The sequence below is a fragment of the Ammospiza caudacuta genome, chromosome 11 (assembly GCF_027887145.1).
Source record: "Ammospiza caudacuta isolate bAmmCau1 chromosome 11, bAmmCau1.pri, whole genome shotgun sequence".
Classification (NCBI taxonomy): domain Eukaryota; kingdom Metazoa; phylum Chordata; class Aves; order Passeriformes; family Passerellidae; genus Ammospiza; species Ammospiza caudacuta.
This window is the reverse complement of record NC_080603.1, coordinates 18650730-18673806: the sequence shown is the minus strand read 5'-3', so window position 1 is coordinate 18673806 and position 23077 is coordinate 18650730. Positions and strand designations below refer to the sequence as shown.

The following is a 23077-nucleotide window of genomic DNA, read 5'->3' as shown; positions in this document are numbered from 1 at the left end:
TGCAAACCACTATAATTTATTCCTTTTTCCCTTTTTCCCTCCTGATGACCCTTAGCTTCATCTTCAGTAGGTCTGTGACTCTTTCCTTTATATTGTACATCCATTTGTTTCTTGCTCCTTTGGTTTTAGAGAGAGAGGCAGAGTAAGTGAAATGGAAGTTTGGCTTGGTTGGCAATTCTTGTGGGTATTACCAAAGAAACAAAACATTCTCTCACTCTGCCTGCCCATGCTGGACACTTCTCCTCCCAGAGTCTAGCAGCTCTCCATCTTCATTGTTTTATTACATGTACCTGCTTTTGTTAAGACTACTATAAGTGTCACTAATTCTGATTTAAATATTTAAGATTTGGGGAGATTTCACTGAATTTTTTCAGACAGTTAATTGCCAACAGTGAAAATTAAACATTAATTTAAATTTCAACTCTGCCTTATTTTGCTACCTGATGTCACTAGGATGCTGTGGCGTAGAGATGAATGTTAGTTGTTAATTTTGATGAAAGTGTTGAATAATATTTTTGTCTTTCAACCTAAAGTGTTTGAAAACACAGATTTTTAACTGGATAAAATTTTTATTAGCAAATGCTGGAAGTAGGTTTACTTCATTTCCAGTGTTTGTAGAGGTAAACAGGTTCTGTACTTGTCTATTGGCATCCCATTGCAGCTGATCTGGTTGTGAACAGACCTAGGCTGCATTTTTGTTGCAGACTTCTGCATTGTGCCTCAACATGAGCCCTGCTAAATTGAAATGAATTCAGAGATTCAAGCAGGAAATACTTGGTGTGGACATAGCTCAGCTTCAAGATGGTCACCCAAGGTGCAGGGAGGATGTGACAGAGCAGGGAGCACTGGAGCTCCACTGCCCCGTGGGAATGGTCAGAGCTCTGTCTGCTTTACACAATAGAAGGGAGCAATAATAATTTCTACTCTCTTAGCATGATCTGTTGCAGCCAAGGTAAGGTTGGCATGGTGTGCAGTAACTTGTGTAACTGTCTTTCCAATATGGGCCAAGAGCAGCTTAATCCAGAGCTGTCTGATGGATGTTAGATGGAAATTCATGGTGTGATACCAGATCTGTGCACAGACACACAAAGATGTAAGGCAGAAAGTTTAAAGGGAAGTACAAAGTATACAAGTATATGGTATTGTGTTGATCTTTTCGCTGTGATGCTGTAGCTGTTAAATATATCCCTCTGATTACATAATTTGCTGTGAAATTCCTTTGTTGGTTGCTGAGGATTTTTGCTGCATTTTGTCATGTGGTTCACATTAATCTGTGGATCTCCCTGGCTTCTGTTGTACAGCAATTTGTTTTGTACAGGAGACTTTAAAAGCAGGCTCTTTTACAGCAAGTGAAGGAGTGCCAGGAGTGCTTTGAAGGGATAATTGGCTTCCTTCCATTTAAGGATTTAATATAGCACCTTTCCAGCACCTCCCATCATTTTGTGAGCACAGTAACCTGTATCTTGTGCATCACTCTAGGAAAGTTGGTTTATAATAGATGAGTTTTTTAAAAGTTCTGCCCCTGTAAGAACTGTCACAGCATGTTTTCTGTCTAATCAGGAACTCAGCAAAGTGTGCTGCTTTCTGAAAGCAGAAGTTGACAGTACTATACTCCAAGGCTCCAGTAATGCTTGAGGAATAACTTCCAGTTTTTGTGTTTTGGTATTCCTGTACACAGAATGGATGGATGCTCATTCAGTAGATAGGATATTGCTCTGAGTTTCATCCTTAGGCTGGGAGGAACACTGCCAGCCTGTGTTCTTGTGGCTTATTAAACAGCAGACAGCAGCATTTCTCATGAGTGTGAACAGAGTGAATTCAAGGACCTGAATCAGCAGAACATCTGTGCATATGCTTAAATTGAAGCACACAATTAGGAGTTCTGTGGAAGAGTGATTTGGGAATTGTAATAAAAAGTGGGAGTAGAGATGGCATAAATTACAGCATGAATGGCATGAGTGGAGGAGAAGTGAGTGTAAGGCCATTTAGGTGATCTGCTTTGTAGTCCTGTGGTTTGGTAGTTACTTTGCATAATTTATATTGGTCCTTATTACTCAAACTGGATTGAAACAAGTGAGATGAAAATGTACTTCTGGGAAAATATATCTGATATAAATATAATCCCTAAAGTCTGATCTTTACTTCCCTGTAAGGTAACCTGCTTTCCCATGCCATGGCTGCCTGGTTGTGTCTGCTGTTCACAACAGACCATGTAAAATCAGGAGTGAAGGTTGGTGAGTCCTGATCAGAAGCTTTTCTGGGTCTGCAGCAGAGATTGTTGTCTGAATTGTTCAGGGCTTTCAGCTCCACCTTCTCCCAGAGGACAGGTCTCATTAACATGCTATTGTTGAGATGTTGTTTGCACCTGGCAGGTAGGGAACTGTTTTAATGTTGCATTTCATGTGGAAAAGAAAAAAAAAGCTGGCAGGGATGATGAAAGACCTTCCTTCTAGGAGTGGTTATGAACATTAGCCTTGTTTTTATTATGAAATGTAAGAGTACAGCAGTTCCTGAGGTTTTAGAATGGTGTAGACATAGACAGCAAGGAATAAAATGAAAAATTGATCATTTTAACAAGAGAAACAATATATACTGTTAGGCACTGCCTTTGAGATATTCAAGAAGTGCTAAAAATTACAACATACAAATAATAGTCAGGGAGATGGAGGCAGAACTTCTTTTAACTCCATACTACTTTAATGAGAAATTTTGTTCGTACTCATTCTCTTCCTCAAGGCTACTCTTAATTACAAGTGTGGTAATGCAAGACAATCTTTTGCAATGCTAATACACTGAAAGATAAAGGATGTACATTTTGATTTGTTTGAACCAAGTGATCTCTCTGACAGATATAAAAAAGAAAGAACTCCTGACATCAGAGGTATTAAAGAAAGCAAAATTTGAATTTAGAAATGCACAAACCATTTCCCTTCATCAGGCTAAGCAAAACAGGTCTGTGAGGGAGCTACTTCATGTAATGTATATAAAGCAAGTCAAGTTCCAGCTACTACAAAGCTTTTATGTAAGGCTTTGCTGACCCAATAGGTGGTGGAATATAAATAGATCAACATACACTCTTCCTTCTGCTGTTCTACCTAATCCTTTCTTGCCTTCAGGATTGAAGAGTATTTGATCTATTGAGTCTTAAATCAGATATCATTTCCAAAAAAACCCCACCCCAAGCCTCCAAAATACAAATGAATGAAAATGTAATGGTGTAAGATGAGAAACTGTATTACGAATACACTAATGTTTTTCCTTCCCCCCCATACAAACTTCACACAGCTGGAACTGCCTGGATTCCTACTTGCTGTTAGCCCTGTTAAATGGCTTTGCATGAACCTCTTCAAAAAGAGTAATTGTATCAGACCAATATGAATTTTCCTTCTCCTTTTCAATAATGCTTAAAATGCCCTGCTCATTCTGCCTGCAGGTCTCCACTGCTGCTCAGGAGGTGGAGCACTCTTTATTTTTAGTAACAATGTCTCTCCTGCTGGGGTGGAAGAATCTTAAACCAATTAAACACATTAGAAGATAATAGTGTGTGGGGGTTTGGTTCAAGATCTCAATTTTCTTCACTCTGGGGTATGTGTGTTACTAGCCTTCCTATCCAAGCTGACAGAAATAGTGTTGATAAGCTGCTAACTAGGTAAGCAGTGCAGCTGCTGCTTTGTCAGGTATTCCTGTGTCAAGAAATCACTTGTGATGGGGTTTGCCTCTTTTTTTTTTAATTTCATTAGAGTTTTATACTTTATCTCAGTTTTGACTAAAACTTTTTTCAGATGCCTGCTTATTTTTAAACATTTATTATTTTTAAAATAACTAACCTCTTGTCCCTGAAGTGTTTTGTTTTTTTTCCAATAGAAAGAGATTGTGTGTGTGTCTGTGCTTTTAAGATCTGATTATTTGTTCTTCCCTTTTAATAATGTTTAGTTACTGGGAAAAAACTTGTAAACTGGCTAGTGTATTCTGAACCCTTCAAATATGTCTGGGTCCACAAATTTTTCCTCTTTGTATACACTCTGACTAGCAGGTTGATTTTGTTTCTTCATTTGCAGAAGTTGGAGAAGCATGCCCTGAACCAGCACAGGGACTTGTCAAAGTCAGAAAGCCTTTGACTACACTGACATTAAACCTTTATTTATTTGATAAGGAATTTACACAGGCTAGCAATGTTCAAGTTGTTTAAATACAAGATATTTTCTAGGAACTGTGGCATGCATTGCTGATGCATGGTCTCATCAGCAGGGGTAGAGCCTTGAGCTTTTTATTTATTCTTCCTCTTGAATTTGACAGTCATAATACAAAGCATGGGACAGGCTGTCCTGCATGGATTTCCTTTTACAGTGGAACATCCATAAACAAAATAAAGCCAGATAGCACTTTAGAGATGTCCAACACCCCAAATGTTAACATACATTTTAAATGTTAACATTGTTCAGCTCAGCAGCATAATTTGTATCACCTTTCTTGGACTGGACTGAGACAATCCTGATAGGAAGAAGTTACAGAGGTCAGTAGTGTACAGTGGTGTTTTCTCTCACCAGAAATAGCAGGTCACTAACACTATAACTGTGTATTTCAAGTAAGGATCATAATTAAGTTTCAGGCTACTTCTCACTGAAGGGCGCTTTTAATACTTTTGAAACTGGTGAATGTGATTTTAGAGTGCTCCAAAAATTGACAAGGGAAGAGGGATGGGAAGGCAAGGCAAGTCATGGCAAGGAAAAGGAATGGCCCATTAGTTAGAGTACTGAGAGGCTGGCTCAGTTCCTTTACAGTGCTGGCTTTGCTGTCCTGGTCAGTGTTTCATTTCCAGTTCAGAGGAACTCAGCTGGTGCTCAGTTTGGCACCACACAGCCTGTGGCCAAACCTGGGAGCTCATAACTCTGACTGATATTGATAGTGAACAAACAGCAAATAAATACTTGTGAGAGGACCATTTTTTAAAGGTAGTACAAGTTTTTGATAATCAAGTGCCCAATTTATTAAATTACTGTTCAGCTAATAGTTAAGAGTGTTTGTGTGGCAGAATGTTGGGAAGATAAATGAGTGTGTCAGTGAGATGCTCAGATTGTCCCATTTGTTATTTTCCCCTTGTACCTGGCATTTGATAGATGGCACACTGCTTTCTATGCAAATAGCCTCACCCTGGCTAATTTGTATGTCTGTGTGGGGGAAGATGTATGGAAAAATCGTGGATTTTTTTGGCATTTGAAATTACTCTTGGGGCAGTTCCATCCTGCATGTTGTGTTGGCTGAGGACTTGGAGTTTTTCAGCCAGCACCACATGAAATGCCCAGCTCTGCTGCACATTCTTCTTCCCATTCTGCTGTTCATTTTCTCTCTCTGACTTCCCTGCCAGTCCCTGTATCCCTTGGGTTGCTGGCTGGGGAGAGCTGCACTTTGCAGCTTCCTGCTAGGATATGGAGGTGCCAAATGGAGCCCTCAGAGGATGCTTTTCATCTTCTGCCCCTTTCTCATTTGCCTTAATCCCAGAACAAGTGGTAGATACATTGTGTTTGGAACAAGCCTAGAAGGACATGAGCAGGCTGCCCTGTGTTCCCTCTTTCCATTCTCTAAGCTTTATGTGAACAGACCCTGTGCACACATTTTCTTTGTCTTTTCAGTGGGGCGTGGAAAGTCTGACCAGCCTTCAGCAAGGGAAAGAATCCTCACATCTCTGCTGAAGCAGCCATCTTCCCTTCCCCTCCTCCACACACAGAATTTTAAAACAAATGTTCGTCTGTGATGCAAAATTTGCTAAAGCATCTGTTTCTTCCTGGGAGCTCTGGAAAAATGTGATCAGTGTGATGAGTTTGTGTGAGTCTGCCTGGAAACTGTGTGTGTTAGAGGATGAGTTCAATATGCAAATCTCCAACAGCTCCTATTTATACCCATGTCAGGGCCCATATTGTCCCTCTTCTGTCTGCAGCTCCCCAGGCAGTTCCCTGAGCAGTTGTTGTAGGCAGTCCTGACTGAGAAGGGTGTGCTGCCATAAAGCAGCCAAAGGCAGCTCCTGGAAAGGCTCTGGTTTGTGTGGGCTCACCCCACAGATCCTGCTCTGTTCAGCCTCTGGTGTTGAACTGGTGAATCCTCAGAGCGACCCTGAGGAGCTGCAGAGCAGGAGGGCCTGAGGCCTGTGGATGGCTGTGTCCCTGTTCAGGATGGCATCATGCAGGTGTGCAGGCTCCTTGTTCTGAGCTGTCAGTGGCTGAGTTACCCTGGGACAGAGATTTTGCAAAGGTGTACTTAAGATCATTATTAACTGTCCCTTTGGAAATATGAATATTTCCTACTTGCCTATAGATTTATTGACTGATTCACTGATCAGGCTGGCACAGCCTCACTTGCTGAGAGTGAAAAGAGAAGATCTCTCTTTGCTTAGCACTCAGCAGCTGAAGAATTCCCATGAATGGCAGTTACGAGGTCAACAGCAATAGAACTACCCTTGATACTAATATTTTGTAAGCTAAGAAAACAAGCTGGATTGGATGCTATTCTTTTTCTCATGTTATGTAGAAAGGACTCCTTTTCCTAGCCATTTTCAAATACTAGAGAAGAGCAATTGTTTGTGTAACAATCTGTTATTGTTAGCAATGTTCTTGCTTCTCCACAGCACAGTGACACTGCCTTTATCCTTTAGAAGCAGTGGAAAATGATAAATGAGGTTAACAAGCTCCAGTCTAAAGTGAAAACGAAATCTGTGGCTATATAACTCTTGTTGCATTCATTCTGGTCAGGGGTTGGTTTGTTTATTTATTCTCAAGGAAAAAGCATCTCTTTTCCTTGGCCTCTTGAGAATGAGAAACCATGACTGAAACTCAGCTGGAGTAGCCTATTTCAGAGCTCAGCAAAGAATACTACCCACAGCATTTAGGGATAGAGATAGCTTGTTTTCCTTATTTGCTTCCCAATCAGAAATTGGATGAACCTTCGGGATGCAGAAACAGGGAAAATCCTCTGGCAAGGAACAGAAGATCTGTCTGTCCCTGGAGTGGAGCATGAAGGTACTGTGTGACTGCATTGTGCATTTGGACTGGGTGGTGCTGCATGTCTGGGTCACCTGAGTTGCAAACATAGCCCTGCTTTGAAGGACAGATGTCACTTTTGTCACTTGGGCAAATCATATCACCCCACTGTGCCTCAGATTTTCATTGCAAATAAAACAAGAACTGTCATCTCCATCAGAGGAACTTGGGGAATTAATTAAAACATCCTCTGGCCTGAGATTAATGCCCATTGTACAAGGAATAGTTAAGATCCTATCTGGTACACAGTTCACTCATCCATCTAGAAGATGGATGCCTGCAAACTGGCAGATGCAGAGGAGAGCTATTAGGAGAAGCCACTGAAAAGATTACTGATGGGAGGATGCTCTTCCTTGGGAGAAGAGGCAAAAAAAGCAGTTCTTGTATGTCTTAGCTAGAAAAGAAATCTGAGGTAGATGGGTCATGCTTAATAAATAGGCTGAGAAGGGGGGAGACATCCAACAAAGCAGGGTAATCTGATGGTGAATTAAAAGGTGTGGGGAAATGCAGTTCTGCTACAGTCCTGCAGCAGAAGCAGTGAGGACAAACAGAATAATTGCTCTAAAATTAAATCCATATGTGTCCTAAAATCATTCTATAGTACTGGTGTGTGTGTATGTTCTGTGGCCATTCAGGGCAAATCACAGTCTAGACACAGCAAATGAAGAACCAAATACATAGCAGAGTGAATAAAATACATTTTCTTTAAACAGGACTTCTATTTGCTTTTTAAACATGACTTCTATTTTATTTAAGTACAAGTTTCTTTATAAAATGAACTCTTAAGTTTCAAATCATGGTACTGTATTACTACCTTAATTTACTATCACCACTCAGATGAAATAAAAACAATATTAATGTGGTATTAGATTGCTGCCAAAGTCTGAGCATTAAACTGCCTTAAGTAGTAAAAAACACAGCCTGAACACCTGAAACTAGAATTAATCATCTAAACCAGCATCTGACAGCAGGAGCTTTTCCTGTCATCTCTGTTCAGTGACAGGGCATTTGAAACTGGGAGGCAATTTGGAAGATGCAAATCTGTAAAGTTTGGTTTCTTCCAATATACAAGCAAATCTTGGGCTAAGCCACTGAGGTGTAGCTCTTACAGAATCCCCACAGCCAGCTTTCATTCAAGACATACAAATTGTCCTTTCATTATCTAAGAAAAGGTGTAGTTTAAAATGTAAAATCAGTTTGGCTAAGATAACTTGCTTTCTTCAATGTCCCAAATATTTAAGGTAACTTTATTTAAATGAAATGAAAACATAATTATATGAATATTTAAATTGAATTTCAGTTTCTAACTAAATGGTTGGACCCAAAATTACCTGTAAGTAAATAAGATATGTGTCATTCAACACTTTCTAATCTAATCATCATTAAGCATCTGACTAAATGTATGTTAACCATGGAAGTGCCTAAATAAATGTGCAGGTATAGTACATACTCAAGTTAACAAAAAGCACTAGTAAATTTAGGATTAAGTCTATGCTTATCTGCATCCCAGTATGTTTTAAAATGGATTTAACTGATGAGAATCAAACTCCCTTCTTTTCTATTTTAATTGAAAAAAAAAGAGAGAAATAAAAGTAAAATGAGCTTAAAATAAATAATTGCAATTAAAATTTTTTCTTGATGGTATAAATGTAAATTAAAATGTCTTAAATCAGATGTTTAAAGACAACACAGTCCTACTTTTATTAAAAGTAACTATTTATTGGTAGTTTTACAATGTTAAAGCAAACATTCTCAGCACTCTGTCTTCGGGATGAAAGAAATGAAATTACTAAATCGCAGAAGAGTTTTAACGAGTCATTTTACACTTAACTGCAAAGGGATGTTTATCCACAATGGTGTAGTCTGTACTGGTGAGGGCAGTAAAGGATGGTGCCATGCAGGTTTCCATGGTGCAAAAAATCCCATTAAAATAATTAGAGAACTTTTACATTTAAAACTCTTGCCTTACACTTCTAATTTTCTTTTTAATATTTTTTTTTAATTTTAGGGTTTTTTTTAATCAGGCTGTGTACTTCTCCTTGGGGTAGGATGTTGGCTTACATTCCCTAAGCCTCCAGCTCTGGAGATTGATGTTGTATCAAGGTCTTACTCCATAGAACTGTTCTACATTAGATAGATTTGCCTGGGGTTTGGGAGACTCCTGCATTTATTAAACACCAGCCTGCTCCCTGCTCATGGATGTCTTAATGTGCCGTCCATTTTGGAAGAGTTTGGCTCATAAAGCACATGCCAGCTGTCTTCCCTCCCCTCTTTATTTCTAAAAAAATTCACGTGAAACATTCTCTAATATGCAGGAAGGAATTATGCACAATCACACCACTGAAGTGTGACAGGCTTGGGAGATTTTTACTGATTTGCCTTCCCCCTCATGCTCTCCTGATCAGGACCCTAAATCAGTGCTCTCTAGCTGTCCCTTCTCTTACTCCTCCACCTCTAAAAAAAAATTAATCTTGTGAAATATCTACCAGGTACAGTTTGCCACTTGCTCTTGGTGTCTCAGCCATTGCAAGAGCCCAGAAACCTGGACTGTCAAATTGCTCTCTTGAACCTTCCAGTGTGGTTCTGGCTTTACAGCCTGGGCAGGTCCCAGCATTAAGGGAATGGCATTTACTTCCCAGAGCTCTGAGATGGCTCAGGAAGTGCTGCTGGGCTGAGAAACACACATTTGTGGTTTGCTCTGGGGATGCACAGTCTGAAAGGGAAGGAAAAGTGAGAAGGGCTAAGGAGCTTGGTGTGCTAAGCAGCCCTTTGGCTGCCAGTCATCTTCAGCACAATTCTTAAAGCAAAAATTAAAGTTGCATCATATATTTTCAACTTGAAAAATTACTAGTAACAAACAACTAAGAACCAGGAGTCTGGTTCTGAGAGATCAGTTTTGTATCCCTGGTTCTGTCATAAATTTCATTCTTGGCTGTGGGCAGGGTACTTAAGGTATTTGCATCTTGGATTTCACTCTTGCAAATGTAAAAACAAATGTAAAAACAAAGTCCTTTGTGTTTGTATTTTTCCTGCTGCTATGATCTTGTATTAGTCCTAATCATTATTTCCAAGTATAGAATAATAGTACCTGCAGAAGCTGGATTTTATTGTGTCCAAATAATGCTTCTTTATCTGTTTCACAGCTCGAGTTCCTAAAAAAATCCTGAAATGTAAAGCAGTATCCCGGGAGTTAAACTTTTCCTCAGCAGAACAAATGGAAAAATTCCGTCTGGAACAGAAAGTTTATTTCAAAGGGCAGTGTCTAGAAGGTATGGATGTGCTCTGTGTGCTGCAGCACAGGGACTGACCCCCAGCAGGGCGGGGATTAGAGAGACTAAAATGGGTTGAATGTGGTGATTTTAATTTTTCAGAGTAGCTCTGAAGCACTCATCTTGTCAGGACTAATGGGCCACAGTATTAAGGATGGCATTTCATAAGTGTATTAACACTTTGTTATGTAAGCAAAAAAGCTGGGTAATCATGCCTGAGGGCATAAATCCACCCCAGGCTGCCTGAGGCAAGGAAACAGGCTATTTCAAAGTCAGCTATTACAGGAATTCCTGGGTGTTCCTCAGAGTGCCAGGCTGGAGCCTCTGGTTTGCCTGGTTTCAGCAGTGCCAGTGACCCCACAACTGCACCTCTGACCCCCCTCAGTGCAGTGCTGCTCTTAGTCTGGGCAGGAGGGGCAGATAAAACACTGAGCTCCGCGTCTTTTGGGCAACCACCTGCAACTTAACCTCAGCTGGATCCCAGGATGTCTGCAGGAGGAGGAGGGTGGTTTCCTGTTCCCAATTAGGTGTGTCAGAAATTTTCACCCAATGCCACGGAAGTGGTGTGACCTTATCAGTGCCATCAGCTATTTTAGAAAGGGAGGATCTGCTCTGAGAGGAGGGTTCAGTGCAGTTTAAGCTGTACAAAGTAATTTAAATGTAAAATGTTGGCAGCCCAGCACGACAGTTTAGGGAGTTCCCCAGCCTATCAGGTGAAAAGGGCCATTTGTGAATTTCCTTCTTTCAAATGCCTCTGGATCTCTTTTTTTTCTTTTACTTTGCAGAATGGTTCTTTGAATTTGGTTTTGTGATTCCTAACTCCACAAACACTTGGCAGTCCTTGATAGAGGCAGCACCTGAATCACAGATGATGCCAGCTAACGTTTTAACGTGAGTGCCTTGGGCTTGCAGAGGCTGAGAGCAGGCAGAGCAAAAGCAGTGCATGGCATTTCCTTGGTGGGCAGGAGAAGAGGGAGCTGCTACCAACTCTGAAACACCTCACTACTCTTAGTCGTTGAGACATAAAAGGGGTTAAGCCAACCTCATTACCTTCCTTCCCACAGGTCCAATTTGCATTAATATAGCAATAAAGGTTTGGAGAAAGTGAAACTGATTCTTTAATAAAGTTGCTTAATTTTTTTGGAAGGTGAATCGTGAAAGGATTTTAAAATGTTTTACAACTTAATGCCTGTTATATCCAGGGAAGAAAAAACCCAGCAGATTTTTGGGCCATTTTTAAATCAGCTATTGATCATTGATTCTTGCCCAAAGTAGTTCAGTTGATGCGATATATCACCTGTAGCAGCTGCTCTGGTGTTTGTTTCATCACTGTAATACTTTGCTGAGCTTTGGGTCTTTAACATTGGCCTGTACAGATTTAGTGTATAGGCATACATACACATTTATGTACACTGTGCACAGAGTTGTATCTGGGGCTAAAGTACTTTAACAGGTAGGAGTCAGTCATTTTACAGTCACCTGCAGGAAGATTCACACAGCCTCCCCACAAAGTCTGCTTCTGGCTCTGTGTGCACAAGGGCTCCTGAGCAGGGCAGGGATGCCTCAGATGTGTGACAGTGACACGTGGTGTGGGCTCCAGCTTGGGGGGATGATGGAAAAGGCTCCTGGAGGGAGGCCTTGGGAAGGGTAACCATCCTCCCTGCAGTGCTGGATGGGTGCTGGCAAGCACACAAGGAGAGCAGTGCCAGACACAGAAGGGTTTGGGAACCCTGCTGCCAGCAGGAGGCAGGCAGGGAGCAGCAAGGTCACTGTGTCCTCTGGAAGATCTCCCTCTCCAGCATTTTCCCTCTCATTCCCTGTCTGGAGCAAAGCCAGTCACACAGAGAAGGCACTGGGATGGGAGCTACCATCACTGATTGCCATTCACAGCACGTTTCAAAGAGAATGGGCTTGGAGGAGAGCACCAGTGTTCCAACAGTGCTCCTGGCACAGCCTGCTCAGAACCTTGGAGGTGCTGCACACACCTCAGCTCCCAGAGCTGGGCACTGTCAGTACAGGAGGAGCCAGATTTGGGAACCAGAATAAAGAAACAAAGACATCTGACAAGTTGCTTTTGATCATCTCAGGAATTCAAGATGTTTTCAGGACTGGGAATCAAGAGAAGTTAGTTTTCAAATGACCTTGAGTATTTTCCAATGTCCCATTTGTTCCCTGCAGTGGGGAGCCCAGATCTCTCTCTCCTGTTTATAGAGGTATCCTAAAGTCATTCTTGAGGCTTTTCAGTAGAATGCCCCAGCCCAAAGAAATCCAAAGGGAAACTTGTGGCCCAAAGAAGTCATTTTACAGCTGCCAAGATTTGGAGACCCCCCCTCATTTTTTAATATTCCCAAAGACCTCAGGTTTGTCTTGGTGTTTCCAAACCAGGAGAGAATGGAGATGTGATCCTTGGTGCTAACCAAGGCACTGTGCATGAAGAGTTCCCAAGATGAGCAAGTATCAGATTGAGGACATTACCTGACATTTTCAGTTCAAGCATTGTCCACACCACAACAAAACCTTACACTCTTAGCAGGTCCAGTGTTACAGACACCAAGAGCCACAGTGGAGGTAGAACTGCTGCTTTGCTTTTCAAGGTCCAGGTTGTTTAGATAAGGTCAGATCACACTGCTTAGGTGTCCAGGTGTTATAATGGTCCCAGAGTTCTAATTTTATGTACCAAAATCTCAGAAGTCAGCAAGTTAAATCTCCAGAGCTTCTTTCACACCCAAATCCACATTTCCATTGCTGTATAAAATATGCTTGTGCCTTTGCATTTAAGCACTTCTTCAGGGAAATGACATGTTGGTTGATGTAGCTTGCTCAGCACTAGAGGACAGAGAAGGAGAATAAAAAAAGAATTCCCATTGGTTTTCACAATTCCTGCAGGAGGCAGGGTCCTAAAGGTGCTGGGACTGCTGGTTTATTTTTAGCAGTGGGAGTGAGCAGGAGTTTGCTGTCTGAGCACTCTGCAGGGTGAGCAGTACCTGAGTACTCAGAGTGCTCGGACAGGGGAGGGATGGGTGGAACATTCCACACAGGAATGTGTTTGGAAGATCCCTGAATCCTGACCAACCCTGACCAGTGCTCCAAACCAGAGAAATGAGGTTGTGGGGTGGTCAGGGTGTGAGCCCAGGCTTGTGAGAGCGTGGAGAGGAGCAATCACTGTCCATGCATCCTTCTAACACCTTTCTCCTCCTTTCCTCCTGCAGTGGTAATGTTATTATAGAAACCAAATTCTATGATGACGATCTTCTCGTAAGCACTTCCAGAGTGAGACTTTTCTACGTTTGAGATGGGGCTTTTTGGAGCTGTTTTAGTTTTCCTCCATACAGTTCTTGGTGCAGAACCCCCCCGACTATCCAGTGGAAGACACTCCTGTAGGCAGTGACCCTGGGGACCAGCTCAGCGTGGGTTGTGACCTTTGCCCATCAGTTCTTTTGCTTTCTTCTCTGACAAGACCAGACCAAATCCTCAGAGACGGGGCCAGCTGCATAGCGATGCCCTCAGGAAGAGAGGCTGTCTCTGAACACAGGCAAACGGTGGTCATGCAGAACAATACTGTAAATTTGTGTTAGTCTCATCCTTTCTACTTCTCTGGACCCTGGTGTAATCTCCCATTTCCACTCACACCAAACTCTCAATGCTTTTATTTTGGGGTTAAGTTAACCTTTTCATTTTTCTCATGTTGTAGATTTTTATCCTTTCGCTGGATTTCTGTGTAACTGGTCCACACATCCTCTTACCCCAAACTTGTAAAATAGACTGTGATATCACCTAATGTAATTAAAACAAATTTCTCAATTAAAACATTCCTACCGTCCAAAGAAGGGAAGAAATGTCAGTTCTGTGTGTTTTCCTTTCTGTTACAAAAATGTACCTCAGCAGGCACAAACTCCCATCACTCAAGCCAGCAGCAGAACAGGGCTTTCCACTGCTCTGCCCCTTCCACAACCCCCCCTCTCTGTGCTCTTCCTCCAGCTGGCTTCATCAGAAAGGTGTCCTGACTTCTCTGACCAAGGCTTCTCCTTGGCCTCCCCTCTGTTAATCCCTTGGGGCCAATTGTCCCCTTGTCACCAGTTTCTCAAGCAGCACTGCACACTATTGTGCTTTTCCAAGTGCCTGGGGACACTCAAGCCCTTCTGGAAAACTCAGGTTCCCCTGAGCCCACAGCACCACTCCCGTGCTGGGCTGGGCTCCCTGGAGCTCCACTGACACCAACACTCCCCACGTGGGGAGGCTTCAGTGACAGCAGCACTTTTTCTGTGACACATTTCTCCAGCCCTGCTGCCACTTTTCCCTGCAGTTTGTAATCAGCTCTTGCACGTGGACATTGTGGGAAGGGGCATCTCCAGCTGCTGCTCCTGAACATCACAGGCAGCTGTGTAATCACTCAGTGCCTTGGTCAGCCTGTCCTGTTGCTGGGCTGGAGATCCTCAGAGCCACAGGGAAATGAAAGGCATCATTTCACATCCTGGATTCAGCCACTGGGTGTGTGTGGGAGGGATACAGAGTAAATATTGTTTAGGGGATTTGAAGTTGGACCATTAATCCCCATTAGCCATGACAGCAACTCTCACTAGACCTCACTGAAGGATCCCAGCCTGGAGCACCTGCAGGGCAGTGTCTTGTCAGCACTGTGACCATCCCAGGCCAGCCTTCAAACAGAGACACCAACCAAAACTGCACCCAGCACAAACCACAGCCCCTGAGCGTGGGACTCTGTCCAAGGGGAGACACAAAGGTATCCAAAAAGGAAAAGTGAAAAAGGTTGAGGGTCTTGAGAGCAGCTGTCTGTGTTGTAGGGCAGACACCCTGCTAGACGCACAGAGGAGGGGTCCAGCAGAGACAGGGAGCAGGCACCACCTCTGCCAAGCTCAGCTACAACCAAGGACTGACCCAGAGCACAGGGACAGATGCTCCCAGTGGGTCTGAGTCTACCCTGCTGCCTTTTCCTTCTCGTATCCTGGGCAGCATCCAAGGCAGCACAGCCAGCAGGTCAAGGGAGATGATTTTCCCCCTCTACCCCACTCTTGTGAGACCCTACCTGGAGTGTTGCATCCAGCCCTGAGGTGTCAGTACAGGAAAGACATGGACCTGATGGAGGAGGTCCAGAGAAGGCCCCAAAAATGATCAGAGGGAAGGGTGGGCTTGCTAGTGAAGATAGGCTGAGACAGCTGTGGTTGTTCAGCCTGGAGAAGGCTCCAGAGAGACCTTTCTGCAGCCTTCCAGTACTTGTAGGGGACTGTAAGAGACAGGAACAGATTCTTTAGTAGGGCCCATAGCTATAGGACAAGGGGTGATGGCTTTAAAGGAGGGTCAGTTTAGAATAGATATAAGGAAGGAATTTTTTAGGGTGAGAGTGGTAAAACACGGGAACAGGTTGCCCCATTTCAGGTCAAGTCAGAGCATCAGCACCTGACCCGGTTCTGATCAGGTGCTGATCCACTGATCCTGACCTGGTTCAGATGTCCCTGCTCCTGGCAGGGGGGTTGGACTAGGTGACCTTTAAAAGTCCTTTCCAACCCACATCATTCTGTGAGACAAACTGGGAATTCCCACACCCACTTACCCTCCCCGGCTCCCTGCGGGGCCGCTCACGCTGGAGGCTCCGCGGGGCTCCAAGCGGCCACCGACCCGCGTGGCCGAGGCTCCCGCCGGGCGAGCAGCGCTGGAAGAGGGTCCAGGAGGGACGCGGGGCCTGAGACGGCCCGGGGGGGCCTCCGGAGCCCCTTCCCCCCGCGCCCGCCCTGCCCGGGCTGGCCCAGTCTGCCCAGCTCGCCCAGTTTGCCCGGCCGGAGCCGGCGGGCCCCGCTATGGTGGGTCACTGCCGCCCTCCAGTGGCTCCGTGCGGAACAGCCGGAGCAGCTCACCCGCTCCTGGTCCCGAACCGCCTCTCCCGGGCCGGGCCGGGCAGGGCCGCAGGGCAGGGTGACACTGGGAATGAGCAGCCACCACCCAAACCCAGGCAAAGGGCCCCAGGGTGTCCCGAGCAGGAGCCCGTTCTTGGCCCAGGCACCCTGCCCTGTGGGGCTGATGGGATTTGGCAGTCGTGGGAGAAGGGGCAAGAGACACGGGCATGTCCCGTGCCCAGGGCCCAAGCATGGCACAGTCAGATCTTGGCTCCCTTGCATGGGACAGCAAAGGTGCCAGTGAAGGGAAAAGTGGGGCTAGAAAGCGAGAGAGGGGAGCAGGAAGTCAGGGATGCATATGTCACCACTGCCACCAACCACTCATGTCCCTGTGGCAGCTCTGGCTGCAACCTGAGGGCATCCTCATGCCACCCTCTGCAAAGTCTGGGGGTCACAAGTGAGTGCAAGGACCAACACAGTGATTCCCTCTCTTACTTACCAAATCAGTTCCCATCTGGAAGTTCACAGGCTTGGCAGGCAGCTCTGGGCCACAAAGTACCCCCATGCCATCTACACAAGCAGGGCTCTGCATGAGGGAAAAGCTCCGTGGTGGAAGAGAGGCAACTTTGGCAAGGACAGGACCTGGCTAAGGCCCCTGAGGAGTCTCTCACTAGGCAGGGCCTTGCCCAAAGCTCAGGCCACTCACAGAGCCCTGGCTCGCTTGGAGCTGCTGCCTCAGGTGCCTGCTGGAGCCTTTGGCACGGCCCGGCCGGGTGTGGCAGCCACTGCTGCTGTGGTGACTCGCGGCCGGCAGCCGCGGCCTTCCCGGGGTGTTCAGCCTCGATGGCTCCCACAGCAGGCACTGGTGCCTCCCAGCCGGGGCATTTCTTTCTAGAGCCTCGGGGAGAGAACGTGCTCCTGCCAACTGGAAATCGCCGCAGGGGTCTCGACCCCACCTCGAGAGGGCCGTGAGCCGCCCTGGCAGCCTTGGAAACCCGGCGGTGAGAGCAGAGCCCGGCACGCAGTCAGGGCCCACGGAGGCACATCAGGAACTGGAGAGAGCTGAGCACAGTTCGGGGGGCTGGCACACAGACATTGGGGTGAAGCTCCATCCTCACCACCCTCCAGCCATGGCTTGGCCTGGGAGCACTCCAAGCTGGGCTGTTGCTCAGCAGCGAGGGAGGAGGGTGATGCACAAAAGCCTTTTGGCTTCATGGGAGTTCCCTGCATAGTTCTGGGGTCCATCACACCATAAGGGTCCCTGAAGCACGGCTGATGGCAATGGGACCACCCCACGATAGGCTGCAGGGCTGGCTGTGGAGCAGGGCCCTGCACTGGGTGTGAGTGACCCTTCCCTGTGTGCTGCCATCAAGGTGAGGAGAACTGGGCCGGCTCTCCACGGCACTCACCAGGCTCTCACACCCCCAGCGCCCATGGCCAGCAGCTCTCCAGGCTGTCACTCACCCTGAGGGCTGCTCTGGGAGCCCTCAGCTGCCTGCCCGCCCGGCAAAGCCACCGGGCCTCCTGGCCCGTGCCCCAAATCTGCCCCGCCCAAACAAGGCTCAGGCGGGGCGGCAGAGCCATCCTAATGCGCTTAATGAGCTGATTCATGAGAGCTGCTGCCGAACAAAAGGCGCACAAACAGCCCAGGGCCACGTTATGTTCGGTGTCTGCTTTGCTACTCTTACCTTCCCGCAGGTGCCGGTGGCGCGGGCAGAGCAAGGGGACAGCGGGCACAGAGCGGTGACAACGGGGTCAGCAACATCTCGTCCCATCGCACCCAGTGCCATCCAGTTCAGCAGCACTGGGAGGAGACAGGAGGCCTAGGGAAGGTCTGAGTCCTCTGCTCCTTTTTGGGAGCACAGATCCCACCCCTGAGTTGCCAAATCAGAGTAGGCAGAGCCCCAGGCAGGCACTCATCCACTCAGACACAGGGATTTCACTGCCAAGTGACCTGAGCACAGTTCCATCTCTCTCCAATGACAGGAGGAGGGCAGCTGGAGCAAATACAGGATTCAAAGCACCCTTTTTTTCAGTGCAAGGTGGCAATTCCTCCTGCCCTAGGGAGCCTCTGCCCACCAGCCCTCAGTGCTACAGGACCTGGCTGCAATCCCTGTTGGGCTCAGCAGCTGCCTCACCCCACTGCAGGTCAGGTCTGACAGCCACATCTGCAGTGCTCCAAGAGAGGGGCCAACCATCACCACAGCCCCTTTGGAAGAGCATTCCATTCTTATGGCATCCAGCTCTGAGCCAAAATCCTTCTTGCACCACCCCCCCCACACCAGAATCCTGCCTGCTCCCCCAGCACCTCAGTGCCAGGCAGGGTGTGGAGAGTGGCAGGCACCCAGAAGGAGTGACAGGCTGAGACAAGCAGGGGACACAGAGCAAGGGGATGAGAGGACCCTGTAATGGTGCTGGGATCCTGGTGTCCCCAAAGCCAGGCTGGAAAGGTCTGACATTGCCCTGCATGTGGGAAAGGGGAACAGTGACAAGCTGTGGGAAGGAATCACAGTCTCACCAGGTATGGAAGATGGGCCCCAAGAAACTGCAGGGGATGCAGGAGCGACATGAAGGCCCCGAGGGTGAGGCACTGACAGAGCTGGAGCCACCTGGCTGATAGAGAAGCAAGTGTTCCAAGGAGAGGGCAGAGGCCCAATTTCCATGGGAGGAGGTGGCAAACCCGGCAGCTGAGCCCAGATACATTTGGCTCAGGAACTGGGAACGTCTGCGCCCCTCGACGTTTACCGGAATCCTTGCAGGAAATTCCCTGGCACAGAGCAGGAGCTCAGGGGAGGCAGTTCCGGCTGCCCCGGGCCAGCAGCCACGCTGTGCCGCCTGTTCATCCCCGTCACCACCAACCTGGCCGGCTCTCCTGGCAGGTTGGCCTTGGCAGCGCCACCCAGGGCGGGGGACAGCCACGGCGGCTCCGGGGGCAGCGGGGCCGTGCCCATCCCGCAGCGCTAGATGGAGCTGCGAGACAGCGCTGATGCTGCCGCTGCTGCCGGGCCGGGAGAGCGCTGCGGCCGCGGTCACCGCCTCGCCCGGAGCCGGGAGAGCCCCCGAGGTGCTGGCGGGACACCCGGGATGGGACGTGCCACCAGCCGTGCCCCACGACAGGAGCGACCGCACCTCTGGGCTGGACACGGAGTTCCCGCGGCCAGCCCGGAGCTGGGATGAGGTGTCCCAGCATCTCCACAGGCACCGACACCTCCGTGCCTCACGCCTGCCCTCATCCCTCCTTCGACCACGTTCCTGCCAAGCTGGGGATGTGCAAGTCCCCAGACAGGCCGGTGGGGCTCCCCAAGGCCACACACAGTCCCCTGCCTTTGCTGGGAACCGACCAGCTCTGAGGGGTGCCCACGGCCATCCCACGGAGCTGCACAGAGTGCAGGAAGCACCTGCTCCAGTCCCTGCTTGGTGTCCCATGCTCATCTCTTCCCATGGCAGAGTCCCACAGTCCTGCCCTGCCTGCTGCTCTCTTCCCCAGACGCTGCTCCAGAGCTGCAGCCTTGTTCCACAGCCCATCCTGGGGATGGAGCTTTGGGCTGGGGGTGTCCCCAGGGAAGCAGCACATCCTCACCCTGGGAGTGGGGATAAGGGGGATTTGCCCCAAACCAGCCAGCCCCTGTAATTGCTGCGGTTTGGTTCAACCAGAATTGGCTCTGCAGCCTGCACTGCTCCATCCCTGCAGGGGCTGCACCCCACAGCAGCTGCTCTGAGCCCTTGTGAGCCCTCAGGGCCTCGCTTGGTGTCCAGCCCCATGCAGGACCACACTCCCTGCCACTCCAGCCAGGGTATTTAGAGCCACATCCCTCCTCTGCCTGTAGATCCTGTGCCTGGAGGACCCACATCCCACCCAACAGCCAGGCAGAGCCCCTCATCTTCAGGCCTCTGTCTGAATGGGAAAGGACACATGTAAAGATTCATCCCTGTGGGTTCTCCAAGAGCAAATCAGCCTGTGCTTTCTCAACCCCCAGCTGTTCCACTTGCACTGTGCTTTCTTAGAAAAGGAATGCAGGATCCTCTCCAGGTCCACATCTGCTCTGAAGGACAGCACTGGACACTTACTCCAAGGTCTCCTCCTGGCCCACACCCAGCACAGCACTGTGGAGTGGGTCTGAGCCCACCAACCCCTGCCTGTCCACCACCCCTCCCTCTGGGGCTCCCCAGCCAGCCCTGAACAGGAGCCACAGCCCTCAGCAGGGTTTGCAAAGCTGAGGGGCTGTCTCAGCCTTTTGGAGAGGACCAGCTCAGCCAGAGAAGGTGGAGCAGCCATGGGCACAAGGATGGAGGATTCACAGGATCTGCACAGGAGGAGCTCCAGGCAGCCCAGCTCTGCTCCCTCTCCAAGGCTCCCACCCCCAGAGGGGGAAAGGATTGAGTTGGTGGCCCCAAGAAGATCTGGCAGTGGGGGCCAACATCCAGCTGGGTTTCAGAGCTCAAGGACCTCTACTGGGCTGGGGACAGCCTGGTCCCTCCAACAGCCACCTCAGGGCTCAGGGACAGAGCTGCCCTGGCTCACTGAAGGGGACAGGCTGTGGGGACACAGCAGCCAGGGATGAGACAGCAATGAGATGTCCCACTTCTGCTCTCCAGCCTGGGCTGGTCTTTCCTGCCCACACCAGACAGCTCTTAAGGCAAGTGCACAAACATTCCTGAGCCATTGAGGAGGCACATACAGTCATACCAGGCATGACTGGCCAAGGCCCTGGGCTTCCACAGCCCACTCCTGAGGGGTCTATTCCAATGGGACACCTCACATCCTGAGCCAGGTGGCAATTGCTCCACCACAGGAACAGCTCTTTGTGCCTATTCTCAACAGCAACCACTCAAAATTGCTTCTGTGTTTGTGAGTTTGAGGAATCACACCTGGGAGGCAGTTTCACTCGTCAGTCTCTTAAGCTGATGCCAATTATTTGCCCAGACACAAACTGCAGCAGTAACCAACCCCAGCCTGTGTCTTGCCTGCAGTCCAAGCCCTGCATCCTCCACAGGCAGGTTCTCTACCGAGCCCCCAAGGTGCTCCAAATTTCATGAGGGTTGTCAAGATGGAACAAGAAGTTTTGGATGAGGCTAACCAAAAGCTACAGCTGGTGCAGGACAACAAACCCACCATGGGCAGGTCAGGATGGAGGCAGCTGTGCCAGGCCAGGCTCAGTCCAGCTGTCCACAGGGCATGGGCTCAGCCCCAGTGGTTCTGCTGGCCATGACCCATGGCAGGACACCTCCTCTGGAGTGATGTGCATCAGGCCAACCATGTGGGAGCTGCTCTCAGTCCACCTGGTTGTTGAGCCACACAAAATGGCTTCAGCTGAGGTCTGGAGACAGCAGAATCCTCAGAAGGGCTGCCCTTGGTTTCAGTGGCCACTGGAGCACATGGGCACAGCCTGGGTCCCTCCTGGTGCATACGAGGCTCTCCTGACGCTCCCTCCTGCAGCTCTCCCGATAGTTCCTGTGGGAGCCACCTCACCCATCTTCAGAGGTAAGCATCCACCTGAGGACAGCTCCATCCACTTGCCTCCACAGTCTCCAGGAGCAGCGTGATCAGCAGCTCAGCAGGGTTCAGATCCCTCACAACCAACACGAGGTGTCTGCAGGTGACGGGCGGCACTGGCACTTGTGCCCTGCAGGTCCCAGCTGAACGTGTGACCTGTGACACCTCTGGGTGAGGGCCCCAGCACTGCTCCCGCCTGAAGGCACACCATGGCTGCGGGCTCTTCACCTTCTGCCCTGCGTCATCAGCCCCCACAGAGCCCAGCTCGGGCCTCCAGGCAGAGCTGGGATCATCTCCTGAACATTGAGGCAGGTGGGACTCTCCAGCTCTCAGTGGGCAGACCCTGGCACAAGGCTGACTCCTCAGGAAAACATCTCCAAGATCTTCACAGGCACCTTCAGCTGGCACGACTCCTGCAAGCCTTCTCCTGCTGGGGGGACCTGCTGCTCCTGGCCCCTGTCCCAAGACATTACCCAGGCGGGCAGTCCCTCGAGCATTTTGGATTCACTCAGCCCCCGTGGCATTGGGCACCACAAAACCACCGCGTTCCACCTACATCCTCCCAGGACCCTACAGGTGGGAGCCTTTTCCAAAACGACCACAGGTCCCCCATCCTGGAATGACCCCGACTGCTGGGACAGCCCGGAGCTGAAGGGCTTTTATAGCTCCTGGCAGGGTGTGGCTGCCCCTGATTAGCCAGGCCAGAGGCAGGCAGCAGCTTCTGATTGGCTCAATGCAGCCCCCCTCGCACTGTGATTGGTGGGTGGCTGCTGCAGGGGTGAGGCAGCAGCAGAGACAAGTGGCAGCACGTGGTTGGCTGTGGCATAGTGCTAGGTGGCAGCACATGATTGGTCAGATCAGAGTGTTGCTTGGTTGTGATTGGTGGAGACAGCATGAGTGAGGAAGGGCCAGGTGGCAGCACAGGATTGGCTAGTGGGCTGAGCTGCCACGTGGGGATTGGCTGGGGCTGGGATGCCTGCGAGGATCCGTGCACGGAGCTGTGCCTCAGCTCAGCCCTGCCCTGGCACTGCCAGAGCACCCCCAGGCCATGGGGCAGCAGGGGCAGCCAGAGCCACTGGGGTTGAGCCACGAGGGGTGGAGATGGGGTGCAGAAACACCAGGGCACGTGGGGGGAGGAACTGGGGTTTGCCCTCTCCATCCCCGCTGGCTGCAGGGCTCACAGCTGCCGGGTGTAGGGCAGGGGCTGTGGGGCTGGGAGTCACTCTGACCTGCCCCCACACCCCTGGCTGCTCCATGCGCTACCCGACATTAGTGTGCCCACCTGGGAGGCTGGGGCAGTCTCCAGTTTTACCCCACACCAAAATGGACCCTATGACCCAAGACCACCAGGGTTTTGTGGGGCTGCAGAGCAGACAAGTCCTTCTGTGCAATGGGGACTGTAAGGCCACTGCTCCCCCTCTCCACCCCTGGGCC

The 23077-nt window shown here is 48.9% G+C and overlaps 1 protein-coding gene across 1 annotated transcript in view; it reads left to right on the top strand.

Moving 5' to 3' along the window:
• The window catches only part of PDE6D (phosphodiesterase 6D), a 34537-nt gene extending 20407 nt beyond the window's left edge, over window positions 1-14130 (top strand). Inside the window, exons 2-5 of the mRNA XM_058812307.1 lie at window positions 6922-7010; window positions 10175-10300; window positions 11086-11191; window positions 13510-14130. Coding sequence (XP_058668290.1) covers window positions 6922-7010; window positions 10175-10300; window positions 11086-11191; window positions 13510-13591 — 403 coding nt within the window. The 3' untranslated portion in view covers window positions 13592-14130. The remainder of the gene's footprint in view (window positions 1-6921; window positions 7011-10174; window positions 10301-11085; window positions 11192-13509) is intronic.
• The last annotated feature ends 8947 nt before the right edge of the window (window positions 14131-23077 follow it).